The sequence below is a fragment of the Dipteris shenzhenensis genome, chromosome 12 (assembly GCF_047967505.1).
Source record: "Dipteris shenzhenensis isolate YYH24624 ecotype China chromosome 12, Dip_SZ_1.0, whole genome shotgun sequence".
Classification (NCBI taxonomy): Eukaryota; Viridiplantae; Streptophyta; class Polypodiopsida; order Gleicheniales; family Dipteridaceae; genus Dipteris; species Dipteris shenzhenensis.
Genome location: NC_141607.1, coordinates 4,097,625 through 4,117,208, shown reverse-complemented (window position 1 = coordinate 4,117,208; position 19,584 = coordinate 4,097,625). Strand labels below are relative to the sequence as shown.

Below are 19,584 nucleotides of genomic sequence, written 5' to 3'. Positions count from 1 at the left end.
TGTACTTAAAGCCGTTGGTTTGGCTTCGTGCCTCTCTTGTATATATACTCCTCTTATTTTTTGTACTTAAAGCCACAGGACGTGGCTTGGCTTCATGCTATATGTATATATAAGCATTCTTTGGGCTATGAATTAATATACACTCCTTTTATTTTTTTGGCTTTCAATTTCCTTGTGCAACATTCTATCAATGAATGCCTTGTGAACTAAACGTTTTGGAGTTGTAATGTTTTATTTGGAATTGTAATCATCGGCTATAGACGTGCTTGGAATCATGCTAATTAAAATGCAGTTGGCTGTAAGAATTGAATTGCACAATGTAGAAATGGGATTCCTGTAACCACATAGCATACATAACATACACAGCATTCTGTTGAACCACACAAAATTCTGTTTTTATTTTAAAAAAAAGATGCTATAGAGCGTCTATAAGCGCGTCTATGTACGCATCTTTCTATTTTTTTTAAAAATTTTACAGAGCATGTAAAAGCACGTCTATAGGTGCGTATGTCTGTTATATAGACGCACCTATAGATGCGGGCAAATAAACGCACAAATAGACACACAAAGACACGCCCGTAAGTTTTTTTAATAGTTAAGGAAATGTGTCTGTGTGCACGTCTGTGGGTGCTTTGTGTTGTTGTGATGTTAGTGAAAATGGTAAACATGGCAGACTTAAATATATGTTCCAAACAACGAATGGATTATCAATTGGAATTCGATAGCGAGTATCCATAAAAGCTCTTCCGATTGTTTCCTTGTTTACAGAGCAAGGAAAGAAGACTCAAAACAATGATATAGTAGATAAAAATAGGATTAGCATGGCAAGAGCATGAATGAAAGCATAATAATGGAAACAAAAGTTAAATGGTGATAAAAGCAACAAGAGGACACGACAAGTTGACATCTAACCATTATATCCAAAAGACTAAAACATGAAAAACTGAGGAAAAACTTAACTAGATGAAAGAAATAAATACATCATGTGCAAGATGACAACCAATGTTCTAATATAACATTGTAAGTGGACAAGAAATCCAAGTGGTAAACCAAATACGTAAGAATCATCCAATATCTGAAAAGGCTATAACATAAAAGCAAAAACATAGATCATGGACCAATCTAACATGCATCACTACAACCTTGAGTACAAAATGTCGTTTAGAATAAAGCATAAATAGGAGGTAATTTAAAGGATGAAAAACTAAAAGTATACAGGCTCCTAACAAAAAGAAAAGTGGTGATAAATATCTCTCTCAGTCTAAACATAAACAAAAAACCTAATTAAGTTAAGACATGAACACATAATAATAGAGAGATAATAGACAACTAAAAAGAGGTTGTAACTTAGTTGTGGAAAAGTTATCCTAGGCATATTCACGTTCTAGAGGTATGTTTGTTTGGACATCATAGATATTGATAAAACTAATGGACCTTTGGATAATATAGTAAGAAATGATAGTTCCTTATAAAATGTAGTTGAGCGTAACCTCTAGACAACCACAAATTGCATGCCTCAACCCCACCTCAATCCACATGTTAATAAGGGAAAAAGCTGTGGTATATTCGTATTCTTATTGTCGACACCCGGAAGCAAGTGATACTTCATGAAGTTTTATTCCATCCATGTTCTTTCAGCCATGGATACTGTCGTTACACTGTTGATAATGTTTTGCAAAATGTGCATGTGACTAATCGACTGAAAAATCGTCTATGTACACCGTCCTTACAAAGGCATCAACTTTCTGTGCAATTGCTCATTGCTGCTAGAAGCGCTACACCTCCCTATTACATTCCGCAGGAGCCACGGGATACCTCGCGCGATCAGCGCAATAATCGTAAATCATATAATTTTTCTGCACCCACTGTAACTTTCCGAGCTCGGCGGAATCCAGAGAATTCGCTGTAATATGGTTGTTCGCCGTAGCTATTGTGCAGGGAGCCGCGGACACCGTCGCAATGCAAGCATTGGCTTGAAAGTTACGGTAAGATGCAATAAAAGGACTATGCGTCCAGTTAATTTTCACTATTCCTCCTCGGGTAGCCCAGTTGTCGCCATTCCATATGCTAGAGAAGACGCCCACAGGCTGTTTATTGAGGTACGGAACTCCAACAGCTTCGTTGTTGGAAAATACGCGAATGGGAATTCCGTCAACGAAAAACCTGCAACAACGAGGCGCAAATCCTGTCAGTCAAATCGAAAATCCCGATATGCGTCATATGGTGAAATTGCATTTCATGTACAGCACTTACAGAATGCGTTGCTTGCTCCACGATACGGAGTACGTGTGAAAATCAGCACTGGGGTCGAACCAGAGGTAAATACGCTGCTCTCGCTCCCCAATGCCGTTGGAGAAAACGTTTGTTTGAAGGATATAAGGCTCGCCCGTAGAATTGCCGAGAAATTCGAAGTCAAGTTCATCATGGTTAGACGTTTCGGAGGAAAGCTGCCCACCGACAAGGCAATGGTCAACAGACTATGGAGGCGGTCGCCAGAAACTTTAGAGCTAGCTGCGCGCTCGCTCTCTCTCTCTCTCTCTCTGTCTCTCCGAGTCTCCTAAGACTCTCTCTCTCGTTCGTCTATAAATGTTGCTTAGAATTGGCAGAAACGTACGTAGTAAGCTGTAACAGTGCCTGCCGAGTCGCCTGGTATAAGCTTAATTTGCATGTCAATGTTGCCAAACAAGTACTTGTCCTTCGAAGCGAAACCAGATCCTGAAAGAGCAGCCATACCAAAAGTTGGAAATGACCTAGCGATGCAAGAACTATGCTCTAAAAGAATGCGACAGATAGAGCTGCTATCTCCTTACAGTATTATACTACTACAACAAACACAACATTGCAAGAGCCCGTTCTAGGACGCGATGGCAAAAAGGCACACCAACATTTCCCGCTGTTTTACAAAGAAAGATGGGAGGAGAACCTGTAGATTGATCGAGCACAAGTTGAAGCTCATCTCCGGCGCCAACGAACTTGACGTTGGAGGGAGCCCAATTGACTACGAAACTATCAACGAAGTTGGAATTCGAACAGAGCGAGGGGAGGGGGAGGGAAAGGAAGAGGAAGGAGAAGAGGAAGGGTCCGAGCATAATGGCGATGGAAGTATTAACAAGGGCAAGAAGGGCAACGGCAATGGCAATGACAATCGCAATGGCTATGGACGAATACTGCAGAGAAGAACCGAAGGGTGAACAGTAGAAGATGGCGAAGAATTTATAACCGGACGTGCTGTTGTCGTGGCAAGATGTTGGCCGTCAACGTGGAAGAGGAGATCTGCTGGCACGCGTCACAAAGTCCCATATGCTTACCGAATCAAATTCAGAATACTGCAAGCCGGAGTTTGCAAGTGTTGACGAATACGGAACGTCCACGTGGGAAGGAGGTTCAAGCTGGCTCTCTTTGTGTTATTGGTCGGTTACAGCGCTAAGAGCGAGAGGCGCAAAGCACACAATAGAGATATAGTAGCATGTGTAGAGAGCCGAATTCCGATACAAACAAGGCAGCATTGAGCGCCGAGCGAGCGATACATGTTGAGGTGCATGTAGGCCACCGTTTCCAAGAGCAGCTGCTCGTAGCTCGTGTTTAACGCCTGTAGCCGCTGCAGGAATGAGCATCACCCGCCGAGCATTTCATGAAGCGTTCGTTCCAGTTACAGCCTTGCCGGTTTGCTGCCTCGAAGCTCTCCAAACCCCCAGCTTCTTTACTCTATAACGTGCCTCTCCGGTGTTTGCGCCACTTGCTCGTTTGAACCTCATGACTCATCCCCTATATCGGTGCTCGAGAGAAAACATTCCTCCTAAACTCTAATGCCACGCTTACCATCCCTGAGTTGTGCCCGAGAGAAAACATTCCTCCTAAACTCTAATGCCACGCTTACCATCCCTAGGTTGTGCAAGCGTCAGTGTGTATTCTTGGCCTCCCTGAGTGATGGCTCTGCTTTGCAAATGCTTTGGAGATGGGAAAAGTACAATTTATTTTTTTGGGCTGCATGATTGGTCCAAGTGTTGTGACCAATCAATGTCTGTCGATCTAAAGCCACTTGTCCTTGTCTTTGTTTAGGGATTTAGAATGACCTCTCTACGACGGGTTAGAGACCCGCTCTGTTGGGTCTCAAAGTTAGAATCATAGGCTACCTTTCATTTCAAGAAATAAAATTTAAGGTTTTATTTATAAATCCGAAAGTTTTGAGAAATTTTACTAATCAAATAGGATCTTTTAGTGGAGAAAAAACAATAATAGCAATATGTGTGAGTGGTACTACCACTCTCAAAGTCAAAGGCGCTACAAATGCTTACCAAGAGACATGAAAGTGGAATACAATAGTTAGGAACATAGCTCGAGGACATAAGACAAAGTCTTTAAGAAGTGAGACTAACCACTAATTCTAGCACACAGAGTATGCCACTAACACTATCAATTGTGGTAAACTAAATTGATTAAAACTATTGAAGATGGCTTATCTAATGAATACGTAAGGAATAAATTTTTGTAACCACTTAGGTTGTCACAACTAAGCACACTAAGAGCAGCCAATTGTTATCAAAATGAACCTTCAACATTATATACACTCATCAACATCAAAGTGCATGCATATCCTCTATCAATGCATGCCCTTTGATCCTCACCATTATATATCGGTTCGTGAACTTTAAAAAATAATATCTCTCACACCATGACGAACTTCACGATGTGGTTTCTCACTCTGACAATAGATCGTTATTCTTGTAAAGAAAATTCTGGTAAGGTGTGTGAGAGGTTTGGGTAGACAGATTGCTACCTGACAGGAACACGAGAGAGGGTCATTTAATTTCTTCTTTACATGCTTGATCATTGATTAATACGTTCTTCAAGTTGATTAAAGGGGAGGGAGGGAGAGAGAGGAAAGAGACGGCGGGAGAGAGAGAGAGAGAGAGGGAGAGAGAGAGAGAGAGAACGGAGCTTGAAGGAGGCAAATGGGAGACGAAGGGAGCCTGGAGAGGGAAGAGAGATGAAGGGAGGCAGCCCCGTGATGAAGGAGAGAGGGAGATGAAGGGAGGGGGGACACAGGGAGAAGAGAAGTCTGCCTCACAAAGTCCCTCTACCCCTTAGGAGGAAGTTTCTAGATGGAGAAGTTTCTCGATATCGCAATTTTCCTTACATTAATTCGCCACCCTTATACCACTCCATGATTTTTGTATCATAGGGCACCTATTGATCCTCACCTTTCTAGTCTCTACGCGCATAATATATATGTATGTATGTATGTCTATATACATATGCGTGTATGTATATATGTATTTAGTATGTATGTGTGTTTCTATATGTATGTATGCATCTGTGTCTATATACATATCCGTGTATGTAAGTATGTAAGTATGTAGTATGTATGTTTGTTTCTATATGTATGTATGCATGTGTGTGTGTGTGTGTGTGTGTGTGTGTGTGTGTGTGTGTGTGTGCACGTACGTGTGTGTGTGTGCGCATGGGCACACCGAGCGTATGTGTGTGCAGTACATTGTACCTTGTAAAATGCATATCTTTGATTGCTCTTTGAATTGAAATCATCGTGTTCATTGTTTTGTAGAGTCTTGACACACATAAACCTCTACAAAAAAATAGTAAGATCTGAATAAAATAAATTGTAAGTCACTAATAAAAATCAATGAAATGAAGAGAAGATAATAGATCTAGAGAAAGGAGAAGAGGTATAACTAAGAGATCAATAAATAAAAAAGGGTACACATGCGCCACAAAGAATGGAACGGTAACACATTCAAGTACTACTATCCAATAGGTGAGGGAGTCGAAGCTGAGGGAACACATGTGGGTACAATGAGTGGAAGGGTAACATGTCTAGTACTTCTATTAGTCCATTGCCTCAATGTGTATCCATATGCATCTAGATTCTATACGCAAGACAGTTCTCTCGCTGTAGAATCTCTCAGATTGTTGGTGTCTTTAGAAAAAAAGGTTTGGTGGTGCCTTGCTGCAGCTCATTTGTGGTGTCTCTATTTCCCAACAAACCTACTTCCCTCTCAACTACCCCATACCTAGCCCTTAGCTATGGAACTGCTGCTGGAGATCATGGGGATATTTATCTTCAATGTTCTTGCAATGTAAATCTTAGGTGACCACCCATCTCGGTTTAGAGTGATAGCCAAATTTAGAGTATTTTCGATTTTCCTGCAATCTGTGCTTGATGTTTGGGTCTTTTCCAGCTACTACTACTAAGCAGGATGATGTAGCTTCATTATTTTACTCATGTAGCTCAGACTTATAGAGTTGTTCTTTAGAATCCTTAAGACTTGGGTGCGATGAAGGATTCCTTTCCTTTTTCCCTTTTTGAACTTCAAGGGCAAGCTTCCTATTCTATAAAGATATCCTTAGACTTTGTAGCCTTTTAATAATCGTTGCTGAATTCTTGCTTACTTTGGCTAAATCCTTCAACTCTCAATCCAACCATAACCTTTGGACCCTAATTGGACTTAATTGAATATGGGCCACATGTTTTTACTATTTAGATTTATTATATATTTATATTTAATTAATTTTATTATTGACATTAAAACCCTCCATAGTTGGACTATTTTTTACCCCCTTACTCCCACATTAAATTAATATTGACTTTTTTCTAATTATCTACACACACACACACCCCCCTTTTAACTAGTACATCCTCTCTCTCTCTCTCTCTCTCTCTCTCTCTCTCTCTCTCTCTCTCTCTCTCTCTCTCTCTCTCTCTGTCTGAGAGCTCTTTTGAGAGAGAGAGAGAGAGAGAGAGAGAGAGAGATAATGTACTAGTTAAAAGGTGTGTGTGTGTGTGTGTGTGTGTGTGTGTGTGTACAAGTGTTATCTTACAATGGATATACGAGTGTGTGTTTTCCCTATCAACTACATTACTAAGTCCATTTTCAATGATAAATAAACCAACAGCCACTACAAGGCATAGGCCCTTTTCCGATAAAAATACCGATGTCTTTTACACTTTTTTTTTTTAACGAGCGCAAAGGTCATTATTTACGTCGTTATAAGCATAAAAAAAGAACGGTCGCAATATCAGCGTCGCTAATAGCGACTCTAATAAACATCACTATATAGTGACACTGGTAAATGTCACTATATAGTGACGATTAACAGAACTTAAAAAAAAACATTAGTGGGGCTAAACAAGGCCACAGCAAGCCCTGTTTTGCCCCACTGATGTTTTTTTTTTAGTAATTACAAAAAGAAGTTTTTTATTACAAAATTTCCCTTGCAAAAAGGGTGATACAAAATCTCTCAAATGAATCGATCGAGCGACAAAAGCATATACATATCAAAGATATACAACATTGTTTGTTACAAAATTACCCTTTCGAAAAGGGTGATACAAAATTGCTCAAATGAGCCGATATACAAAAGGATATACATGGCGAAGTATATGCAAACTACTACTACTACTACTACTAATTCGAATCATCGTCCTCCTCCTCGTCCTCATCTTGCTAGCCTAATCCTTGGCCCTCGTGAGCTGCGCCTGATCCCTGGCCCTCGTCGCCTCCGGTGATGGGACACTCGAGCTTTGACTCTAAGAGTTAAACCATATTAATTGGAAATTAGATTGGAACTTAAAGAATAAAACAATTTAAAAAGTGAGATTACAAGTAGGAGTAGACTTATACCATGTGAGCAGTCACCTCAGCCCAATCGACCGTCGCTCCTATTGCCTCCTGCTCAATAAACCATGGCTTTGTTCCTATGCAAAATGCATGTCTCGTCTCTGCATCTGTAGGAAGGCGACCCATCGCAACTTGTTGTGGACCCAATTTACGAGAGTTAGATAAAGTGCATGTAATATGTAGTAAAACAAATAGAACAATACATTGGTTGCCTCAAACGCCAACCGTCTGCTTGTACCAAAGTGCGAAGTACCTATGGCATCCAGCTGTCTCCTCACAGCCCTCCTCTGACCCTCAAACATTTCAGGATGGTCCCTGTTCTGCTTCTTGAAAAATTTCAATCAGCTTTGTTTGCCCAGCTGGGTTTAGACCTCCCCTTTGCAATGGAAGTATGCAAGGTTGATCTACGATGCTTCAAGACCAAACCCATGTGCTCTCGCATGTAATTCTCATTGAACTCCCAATTTGGGGGGTTAGGGTATTTTGCTTTCAATTCATCGATGACCGTCTACTTATTTTAGTCATCTTGATATCATCGATTAGTAGCAATGCCACTCTTGAAGTGGTGGCTCATCAACCGCCTCATGGTGGCCATCACTACTTTGCCCTTTTTATCTTCTATTATCTCTCCAACTGTAATGATTTGATAGGATAGGTCCTTGACTAGGTAAGGAGGACTCATGGTAGTGGCAGAGTCAGAGCGAGTGGTGTTTGTGCAAGTGCTTTTGGAGCGAGGAGTAGCAGTGGGAGTAGGAGAGGGCAAGGGACCTGATTAGTACTGGGTCTTGGGACCAAGTGGAGACCTACAGGGATGTGAGTGTGCTGACTCGTCTACATCTCCCGAGTCAGCACAACATAAGCGACCCCTCCTACTCTTCCTTCCCTTATGATGGGCATGCCCAGGTGATGGCCCCTTAGTCGAAGGGGCACGAGGGGATGGCTGGGCAGTAGGTCCAGCTGTCGGTGTAGGAGAGGAAATTGCTGAGGTCCTCTGGGATACTAGAGAGAAGAATATCACTGCCTCCTCATCAGTCATCTGTGCCACAAACTCGTCGGGACTCCCGACAAAGCCATGGGCTACTAGCAAAGGAGTTCCCCGAGGGGTAGTTGCAGTGCTACGTCCGAGAGGAGTCAGTAGTCGCAGGGGTAGGCCCCTGAGGTGTGGCCTAAGGGGAATCAAATTCCTCTGGAGAATAGAGATCATGATGTCTCCTCCCACGAGGATTTCCGTACTCGTCGGACGTGCGATGTGATCCCATGTCTAACGTAGACACAAACCGAAAAATAAAAATAAAAAACAAGAGAATACATTGAGAAAGCATATGAGAGTATTGACAAAGCATAAGAGAATACATTGAGAAAGCATATGCTTATGCTTATTCATAAGCATATGAGCATATGCTCATGCATAAGCATAAGCATAGGCATAGGCATATGCTTATGAAAAGAAGAGAAAAAGAGAGAAAAAAAGAAGAGAAAGAAAGGAGAAGGAGAAGGAGAAGGACATGCATAGGCATAGGCATATGCTTATGAAAAGAAGAGAAAAAGAGAGGAAAAAAGAAGACAAAGAAAGGAGAAGGATATGCATAGGCATAGGCATAGGCATATGCTTATGAAAAGAAGAGAAAAAGTGAGGAAAAAAGAGGAGAAGGAAAGGAGAAGGAGAAGGAGGAGAAGGAGAAGGAGAAGGAGAAGGACATGCATAGGCATAGGCATAGGCATAAGAGAAGGAGACATATGCTCATGCATAAGCATAAGCATAAGAGAAGGAAGAGGGAAAAAGAGCATAATCATAAGAGATACGGAAAGAAAGCATATGCTTATGCTTATGCATGAGCATATGAGCATAACAGAAAAAGAGAGAAAGCTTAAGCATAGGCAAATACATATGCTTATGAAAAGAGATCGAAAAAGGGAAAAGAGGGGGAGAAAGAGAGAGGAAAAGAGGAAAAGAGGAGAAGGAAAAAGAGAAGGAGACATATGCTCATGCATAAGCATAAGCGTAAGAGAAGGAAGAGAGAAAAGCATGGAAATGCTATATTCAAGATCAATGGTTTTGTGAGGTATGCTTACTATCAAATCGCATTGATTGCATTTTCTTCAATTTAAGCTGAATAATCTATAGACTGATTATGAATTTTTCTTACATGGGCATGTGAAATACTAGGTGGATATCTCAAAAAGAGATCTCCATATTGAGCATCGAGAAGGCTAGGGTGGAATCCATCGAAGCCGTATGCTTGCTTGAGAAGCACTTTCCCTCGAGCATTATGACAACTCAAGTGCACTTGCTTGTGCACATAGTTGATGAGGTGGCCATTGCAAGTATCGTTCATAGTCAGTGGATGTTTTTTCTCGAGCGGTTTATGAAAACTTTGAAGGGATTTGTAAGACAAAGAGCAAGACCAGAAGCAAGCATGGCAGAGGGATGGCTTGTGTAAGAGTCATTAGTATATATCACGGAGTTTCTTGCATCCATGGATCTCGATATGCCGCAAGCTTGGCATAACAAGAATGATGATCGCATCATTGGCGAGGTTCCCCAAGGAAAAGGGATTGAAAGAAAGATGAGTGAAGAGCAAATGAAGAAATTCAAGAAGTTTTGTATCCTCAATAGCAAGGAGATGCAAAAGTGGATTGAGAGATATGAAGCGACCAAAGCAGAAAGAATAAATGCAAGGACAAGATTCAGAGTAATGTACAAGCGATCGTAACCATATCCACAGGATCTGGCTCTTCTCCCCACTCACATGTCACTTGATTGGCTACAACTGGCTCTACGTAAAGCCAAACGCAATGGAGAGATAATAAACGAGCACGAGCAAGAGTTATCATCTGGATGTATGATGCATGTAAGTTCCTTACCTCTTGACGTAATTAAGTAATTATTTGTGGCAATATACGCTATAAAATAGATGCATCATTGTTTTAATAATGCTCTTTTATAGTACAAAAAGTACAATGCATTATGGTCATATGGACGACATTTTCACGTGGAACGCATCGATTCAAAGAGAGTCACATATGATTGTGGAGTCATGGCTAACTTCACACAAGATAGCTGAGCAAGTGCTTTAGATACCAATCTTCTCTCCTCATAGTTAGATTATTGTGGAACCATATGCGAAATCTATGAAGTTGATTTCAAACGATTTAGTATTTTCATTCTTGATGTAAAATGGTTTAGAACTATTTACAATGGTCCCCATGCAACAGTGAGAAAAGACAGTAGCAGTTTCTTTGTAATAGACTCTACCACACTTTGGATTGATGAAAGTGATACTTTTTTCTTCCTGAGCACTGTGAGCAGGTGCATACTAATGATTTAATTAATCGAAGCTTTCATTTTTAAAGATCCATTGATACATGTACTTAAGCATAATTTTACATATATAATTGATGGCATTTGGTACCCATCTTCAATATAGATGGTGTTTCATTCAGATCGTTCTGATCCAAGATGGTGGTACGTGATCCAAGTTGCACCACGAAGTAAGCAAATTTTTGAAGATAGAGATGTGGATATGGAGATGCCACTACTAATGCCGGATCTGATTGATCCAGATGAATCTAGCGAAGAAGATGAAGATCACAATATGAGCCAAGAGGAAGATGCACATAATGACATCGTACGGGAGGAAGATGGAGATCATGATATTAAGGAAGAAGATGATGATCATCAAGAATCACCACACTTTATTGAAGAAGATGATCAAGTACTCTTAGGTGAACGTACGATGCTAGAGTACAATGATGATATAGGAGATCAACTCGGTATAGAGTTAGAGATAGAAATGCTCTTCATTGATTTCTTTCATCTCAAACTTGGACATGAATATATGAGCTTCAAAGGCTTGATGTACATGCTCTCGTACCTTTATTCTCTCAAAAGATCAAACATGTATGAAAATTAAAAAAAATTTGTCATTGGAAAAAACTATCTTTTAAGGTCAGTATGGGAAAAAAAACTCTCTATAAAACGTTGCTATAGAAAACTGTCTCAGTGTCGCGATATAACGACCATTACCAATCTGATAAAAGTCACTATATAGTGACTTTAGCAAACATCGCTATATAGTGATGTTTGACTAAAGTCGCTATATAGTGACCCTTAACGAACCCCGCTTCCAATACCGACAATTAGCGCCTCGCGCATGCTAAACGTCAGTACTTAAGTGTCGCAATAGGATCCATGTATAGCATGTTGAGAGTTGTGGTGCCATGAGCACTTGTAGAGCAAAGGTATGAGCAAAGGACAAGCTGCCACATGGCATGGAGGAGATATCCCACATGTGAGCAAGCAAAATGGATGTAAGTACCCTCACCTATAAAAGGGAGGTTCATTTGAAGGAATATCAATCAAGCACTTTTGCACTATCTCAAGATTCTCTTTATGAGTCCAAGCTAATCTATCTTGGAACCTAATTGACTTGAGATACATGTCATGAGCACTCTCTTCATCATGTCTCCACATAGGTTCCATCCACCTTAGAGTGCTCCATAGATCCTGAGGCACGCGTGTTTTGTCATGGTATCAGAGCTTAGGTCTAGTCTCCTAGATTAGTGGTAGATTGCCTTAGGAGCATGTGTTTTGTCATAGGTTAGTTTTAGTTTTAGATTGAGTGAATTTCGTCCATGAGAATTTGAGATATTTCCGTTCTTGTGAGAGCTAAATCAATCTTTTAGATTGTGTGGAAGAGAGAGACACATTCATGATCATGCCTCTTGAGTGATTGTTCAGATTTGAGAGCATTCTTTGAGAGATTTTTGCTGAGAGGAAGAGGAGATTTCCGTTCATGCCTCAGAGATTTGGTGAGAGTCTGATTCACAAAGAATCCCTACGCGTCTTCTTGTGTGTGAGAGAGAAAGAGTTTCTACAACTCTATCTATAGCCAGCCAAGGCAACGCTTCTTCTACCTTGACTCTAAGGAAGCAGATTGTAGCAAAGGCAACTCTACAAGCAACTAAAGCGACCTAGCAGGCTATCTACATTGCCTAGAGCAGCCAGCCTTTAAGATAAAGCACCAGCGACTTCTACAAGGCTCCCGCGACTTCTACAGCCATAACAGCGCCAACGCCATCCGACTGACCTTGCAAGCCTCAAGCCACAAACCTCCAGCATAGGATGCAGATAATCAGCTCGTCTCGGTAGTAGCCAACAACACAGCACATCAACAATAGCAAGCGGCTTCTCCTCCATCTCCTGCGACTCCTCCACCCAAACGATTCTAGACTGTCTCCAAACGATTCTAGACTACAGCAGACTCTCAACGGAAAGTTATCTCTAGGCTTCAGCAAATGACTCTCGGCCCAGCAGAACTATACAACCATCGACGCTCCAGCGCATAGAGCTATAACCGAAGGACGAGTGGTGCAAATTGGCGTCAACAGAAGAGCTGCAGCTCGTCTCGCGAAAGAGTCTCATGAGCTGTGAGAGGAGCTGAATGCTCCATAGAGTGACTACCTCCTTAGCGGAGCTCAAACGCAAAATTTTTGAAGCTTGATCTCCAACTAACAACTTCATCGACAGGCGCAGCTTCAACTCCACGCCGCATCGACCGTCGTCTCTAAGGCATCCACAAAGTCTCTAAAGTCTCAGAAAATGCCATGTGGTGGGATAAGAGGTTACTATGGTAAGATTTAACTCTACCTTGGTCGATTGTTAAATAAACCCAAGTCTGGTCAACTCAATCCACTATACCATGGTTGAGGCTTAAGGATAGGTAAGAATGACACATGGCACAGTGCCACCTAAGCACACAGCCCCTGCCAAGCACAGTCCTGCAAGCAGCATGTGAATAGCCCAGCCACATCATCAAAAGCCTTCTTCTTGATCAAAACTTCGACAAGCCATAACTTCCAATCCAGGAAGAATTTGGACACGCTCCAAAAAGGAAAAGTGATCGTCTTGTCGAGCTCTACGCGCCTGTCATGGCAGAACCATTGTATGCAATTAGACACTGCCAATATTGAAAGAATTCAATTGGTAAGACCTTTGCAACCATTGAAAAAGCAAAGCATGAATGCAAACATCGATGTAAAAAGCAAGCCAAAAGCACAAGTGCATGAGCTGACCATAGCAGGAAGCATGGCATCCACACAAAAAGTATTAAGGCACATGGAAGAACAAAGCATCATGCAGGTAGCTACACCAAGCAAAGCAGCAAACGAGTCATCATCAAGCCATGAGCCAAAAGGTGACATCAATGGAATGTATTGAGAAAGAAAAACCCTTGCCAACCTTGCCTATGTTTTGTAAAACAAGCCTGACCACCTGAGAGTAGCTATGAAAGCACCCAGGGGAGGTATTGACATGTAAAAAGCCACACTTGACCACCTTAAGTAGCATGCATGCACTAAGGGGAGGTGATGGATTTGTAACTCACATCTGACCACCTTGCAGTAGCCAAAGGATTATGGCACCAAGGGGAGGTGTTGAGAGTTGTGGTGCCATGAGCACTTGTAGAGCAAAGGTATGAGCAAAGGACAAGCTGCCACATGGCATGGAGGAGATATCCCACATGTGAGCAAGCAAAATGGATGTAAGTACCCTCACCTATAAAAGGGAGGTTCATTTGAAGGAATATCAATCAAGCACTTTTGCACTATCTCAAGATTCTCTTTATGAGTCCAAGCTAATCTATCTTGGAACCTAATTGACTTGAGATACATGTCATGAGCACTCTCTTCATCATGTCTCCACATAGGTTCCATCCACCTTAGAGTGCTCCATAGATCCTGAGGCACGCGTGTTTTGTCATAGCAGTGAGCAACCATATACCATTCATTCATTGGAGGTAATCTACCATTTAGTCCTCCTTGAAGTCGCCAACGCCACATGTTCATGCCTTAGATTTATTAATGCCAAATTGATAGAGAGGTATGGTGACTCACTTGTCACTACAATGAAAGTTAGAACATTTCATTCATGTTATGGAAGCCAGGCTTCAATCATCGGCACACAGTTGCTATCCATGTCACTTTATCTAGATTGGTAGTAAGGGTCATTGTTTGCTTTGGTGTAGCCATTTTTGGTGAGGTTCATGGACTGTTCTGTATATAGGTATCTTGCATGACCTATAACTTATGGATTGCTCAGGGTCAACATTTGCTTAGGTTTAGCAAATCGCAAAACTATTTTCGGGGCCATTTTAGGGCTGCAACGCAATGCGCTCCTGGGTGAATATTTCAATTTTGTTTGAATCTGTGCTCTCATCAAAAACTTTTTCGACGTCATGAAGGCATACTGGCATAATAATTAGATGCAATCTATTTGTTCTGAACACCGCATAGCTCAACACACATCATCTCTGTGCTACTTCATGCAACACAGTCTCTAGCCTACGCCACCTGATTACTTATCATCATGCATCCTTTTGTCGTATGTTTCTCATGTGTGTCACTTGGCATTGCACCCATGCAGATCATTAAAATTGAAGGTGGCTTGGAGAGACCACCATGCTGGTTCTTAGCGTAATAATTAGACACAATCTATCATTCTAAACACCACGGCTGCACAGTCTGTGACCTAACCACCTGTCATCATGCAGCCTTTTGTTGCATTTTGCCCCACAGCCAATGCGAATCATAGGTTGGCTTGGAGAGACCACAACGCTAGTTTTTGGCATAATAATGAGACGTAATCTATCATTATGATCATCACCTCAATGCAATTTCTGGCATGATGACCTATCATCGCCCACAATTCAAGGTTGTCTTGGAGAGACCACCGCGCTGGTTCTTGGAGTTATAACTCCATTACCTATTTTTACTTATTATAGAAGGAGATCTATAACAACCAGTGCACTCGCAAACAGAAGGAGATCTATGAAAGCCACCGCACTGCTTCTTGGAGTTATATATTTTGTACCAAGGAAAATGTATTCCATTGTGCAACCAAGTAAAATGCAATTGATGATATGGCCTTAAGGGGTCCCCTTTAAGGGCAAGGGCCATATCGACATGCTATTTCTGTCTAGTGGCATCCTTGATATTGTATAATGCATGTCAAGTCTCTTGCAAGAGCCTTTGTGAAGATGTCCATAGCATTCTCTGTAGTCAAACAGTACACCAAGTCGACCTCTCCATCCATGATGAGCTCACATACAAAGTGATATTGAATCTCAATGTGTTTTGTGTGAGCATGGAACATATGGTTCTTTGCAATCGCCATGCAACTCTGATTGTCACATGATAACTGTGTAGGCTTGTTTTGCATGGCACCCATGTCCCCTAAAATCCTCCTCAGCCATACTGCCTCACAAGAAGCAAAGCATGCTGATTTGTACTCAGCCTCGGTAGAAGAAAGAGCAACTGTAGGTTGCTTCTTGCTGACCCATGACACAGCTCTAGATCCAAGTGAGAAACAATAACCTATCACTGATCTCCTGCTGTCCACGTCTCCTACCCAATTCGAGTCATAGAATCCGATCAAGATGTTGCCCTTGGTATAGGTGATGCCATAATCAAGTGTGCCTTTGATATATTTCAGCACCCGCATCCCTGCCCTCCAATGGTTCTCCCGGGGCTTATTGGAAAACTTGCTTAGTACACCAGTCGCAAAGCTGATGTCCGATTATGTGTTGCACAAGTAAATCAAGCTACCCACAAGCCTTCTGTACTTTGCTTCGTCCACCAGTGGTGATGAATCCTCGTTTGAGAGCTTCACATCAACCTCCATAGGGGTACCAACTGTCTTGCACTCAACCGTGCCAAATGCCTTCAGTATCTCCCCAGCATACTTCAACTGTGAGATGAAGATCTGTTTTGGCTCCTGCCAAACTTCAATCCCCAAACAGAAATGCATCAATCCGAGGTCTGTCATTTCAATCTCTCTTCCTAGCAAATGCTTTGTCTGCGAGATCTTTTCTTCATGGTTCCCTATTATGACAAGATCATCCACGTAAAGGACCACGATCATACACCTGCCTCCTTTGAAGATATACAAATTTACATCAGATGGGCTCCTCCTGAACCCGTTTTGCAGAAAGTAGGCATCAATCCACTGGTACCATGCTTGTGGGGCGTGTTTCAGCTCGTAAAGTGCCTTCTTCAGTTTACAGACTTTACCTTCTGAACCGGGGATCACAAAACCTGGTGGTTGTTCCACGTATACCTCCTCCTTGAGATCTCCATTCAGAAAGGTGGATTTTACATCCATCTGAAACATAGGCCAACTTCCCTGTGTTGCTAAGGCCAAAACACTACGAATTGTGGTTATTCGAGCTGAGGGAGCAAAAGTATCCTGATAATCAAAACCATGTACCTGTGCGAATCCTCTTGCCATGAGCTGATCCTTGTACTTATCCAACATGCCGTTGGACTTGTACTTGATCTTGTACACCCACTTGGTACCGATTACCTTGCATTTTGGTGGTCGATCCACAAGGTCCCAAGTGTTGTTCCTCATTATGGAGCCATACTCCGACTGCATAGCCTCCATCCACCTATCATCACCCTGTGCCTCTTCAAGACACTTGGGTTCATTAGCATGGATCACCTCTGTCATCAAAGCGTAGTTGACCAAGTGTTCCTGCACCCTTCTTTGCTCCTCTAATCTCTTGGACTGGTGGTGTTCGGATGGTTCCTCCTCAATGGCTAGAGGTTCTCTAGCGTCCAAAAGCTGCTTTACCCACTTCGGGAATGGCCATTGCCATTGTGGTTCTATAGGCTCTTCTTCATCTACTTTATCTTGAATCCTCCCAAGCACCGTTGGGGGAGTTCGATCTGCTATTGGTGGTAGTACTGGATGGATATCCTGGTCCTGGTTGTCTAGGAAGGAAGCATCTTCCTCTAATCGATGCGGCTGTTCTAAGAAGACCACATTGTGACTTACTATTACCTTCTTGGTAACAAGGTTATAGAGATGGTAACAGTTTGCCTCTTCACTGTAGCCCAAGAAAATACACTTCCGGCTCTTTGGTTCCCATTTGGTCTAGGTAGCATCAGGGACATGCACAAAATAGTCACATCCAAAAACTCTGAAATGTGTAGCTGAAGGTTTCTTACCAGAAAAGGCCTACAGTGGAGTCATCCTATTCACAACCTTTGTGTAGCTATGATTGAGAATGTAAACTGCCATGTTACATGCTTTAGCCCAGAAAGTCTTTAGCAAATCTTCCCCTTTCATCATACTCTAGCCCATTTCGCAGATGATGCGCATCTTGTGCTCTGCTACTCCATTTTGCTGTGATGTATGTGGTGGGGGTTTCTGCCTCTTGATCTCGTGACTTTTGTAGTAACTTTTGAATTCAGTTGATGTGAACTCTCCACCTCTGTCTGATCTCAATTTCTTCACCTTCCTCCCTGTTTCTTTCTCGACCATTACATGCCATTCCTTGAACTTGCTAAAAGCCTCGTCTTTAGTCTTCAGGAAGTATATCCATATCCTTCTACTGTAGTCATCAATCAGCATCATGAAGTAGTAGGAACCACCCAAAGCTTCCATCTCCATCTTTCCGCAGAGGTCTATGTGAACGAGCTCTAGAGGAGCCTTTGCCCTGCTAGCCTCTTTAGGAAAGGGCTACTGATGTTGCTTGTCCATCATGCGAGCTTCACATACATCGGGCAGATCTGTAATTTCTAGTAGGTCTGTAATCATTCCACTTTTATGCATCTCCTTTAAAGAACTAAGGTTTAGATGACCAAACCTCTCATGCCATAGCTTAGTGTTCTTCACATCGGCTCGAGCACTGAAAGCTGAGAGTTCGTAGATGTTGTTGCACCATGTACCTATACCAATGACCTTCCCTTGAAGATCCATAATCTGTGCACCATTCTTATCAAATTGAACTTTGAGGTCTCGATCCGTGATCACAGAAACGGACAACAAGTTCCTCTTTATATCTGGCACATAAAGAACATCGGACAACTATTTTACAACTCCATCTGACTTGAGAGCAATCATACCTTTTCCTTTTGCTGGACATTTTGCATCATTGCCAACTGCTACTAGGATGTCATTCCCTACCGGCTGTAGAGAGGTATACCAATCCTTCCGATCGGTCATGTGGCATGATGCACCACTGTCAATGATCCAAGGTTCATCTGTAGGTACATGAACTGCCTTCGTGCAAATCTCCTCAATTGCTACGAATAGCTCTACTGGTACTGCCTGCGCGCTATTGCTGGACTCTTTCTTTACTCCGTTCTTCTCATCTGCAATCTTCTTTCGACACTCATTCTGCTTGTGGCTTGCCTTGTTGCAATAGAAGCACTTGATCTTCTTCTTTCTCTTTTTATCATCAGAAGAAGATGGCTTACTAGAGTCCTTACCCTTACCTTTCTCTGATCCAGCATAGAAAGCCGAATCTGTTGAGAGTTCACACTCAACATCATGTGATCATGTGTGCATAGCACCATCACGTGATCATATGTGCATAGCACTAACCTTATAGAGTGCTATAAAGGAAAGGGTTAGATCCCCTAACCCTAACCCTAAAAGAGTTTGTATATATTCTATTTTTTCAACTAAATCTAGTGTATAGTTAGTCATTTGTGGTGTGCTCTCTAGCTGTGCCCTCTCTCCTCATCTCCACTCTTCTCCTCTCCCCTCTTCATATTTTGTCATGGTATCAGAGCTCCCTTGCCTTCCACTGAGGCATTGCGATTCATGAGAGTGTGAGAGAGTTTGAGAGTGATTGAGTGAGCATCCTTTCATTCCGTTGATGAAAGAGATTTCCATCCACTTGAGAAAAATTCCGTCCATTTGAGAGAAAATTTCCATCATTGCTTAAGAGATTTCCATTCATTTCTTGGGTTCCATGTGAGGATTTCTCTTCATTCCATTGAGACCTTATGAGTGATTCCGAGAGATTGTGAGTAATGCTTTGAGAGAAATATAGGGAGTGTAATGCTTGAGAGGAATATAGGGAGAGAGAGAGAGCTGCTCCTCTATGTTCTCTACATTAGTGGTCGAGCAAAGGTTCTCTACAGGACCTTCTACAAC

The 19,584-nt window shown here is 42.0% G+C and overlaps 1 protein-coding gene across 1 annotated transcript; it reads right to left on the bottom strand.

Annotated features, from left to right (window-relative positions):
• Positions 1–1,672: 1,672 nt before the first annotated feature.
• LOC147895703 (xyloglucan endotransglucosylase protein 8-like) lies at positions 1,673–3,169 on the bottom strand. Its single transcript, XM_087382328.1, has 4 exons — positions 2,924–3,169; positions 2,615–2,715; positions 2,254–2,447; positions 1,673–2,163 (listed from the first exon to the last, which is right to left on the bottom strand). The coding sequence occupies exons 1-4, from the start codon at positions 3,087–3,089 to the stop codon at positions 1,776–1,778; spliced, it is 849 nt and encodes a 282-aa protein (XP_087238454.1). The 5' UTR covers positions 3,090–3,169; the 3' UTR covers positions 1,673–1,775.
• Positions 3,170–19,584: the final 16,415 nt, after the last annotated feature.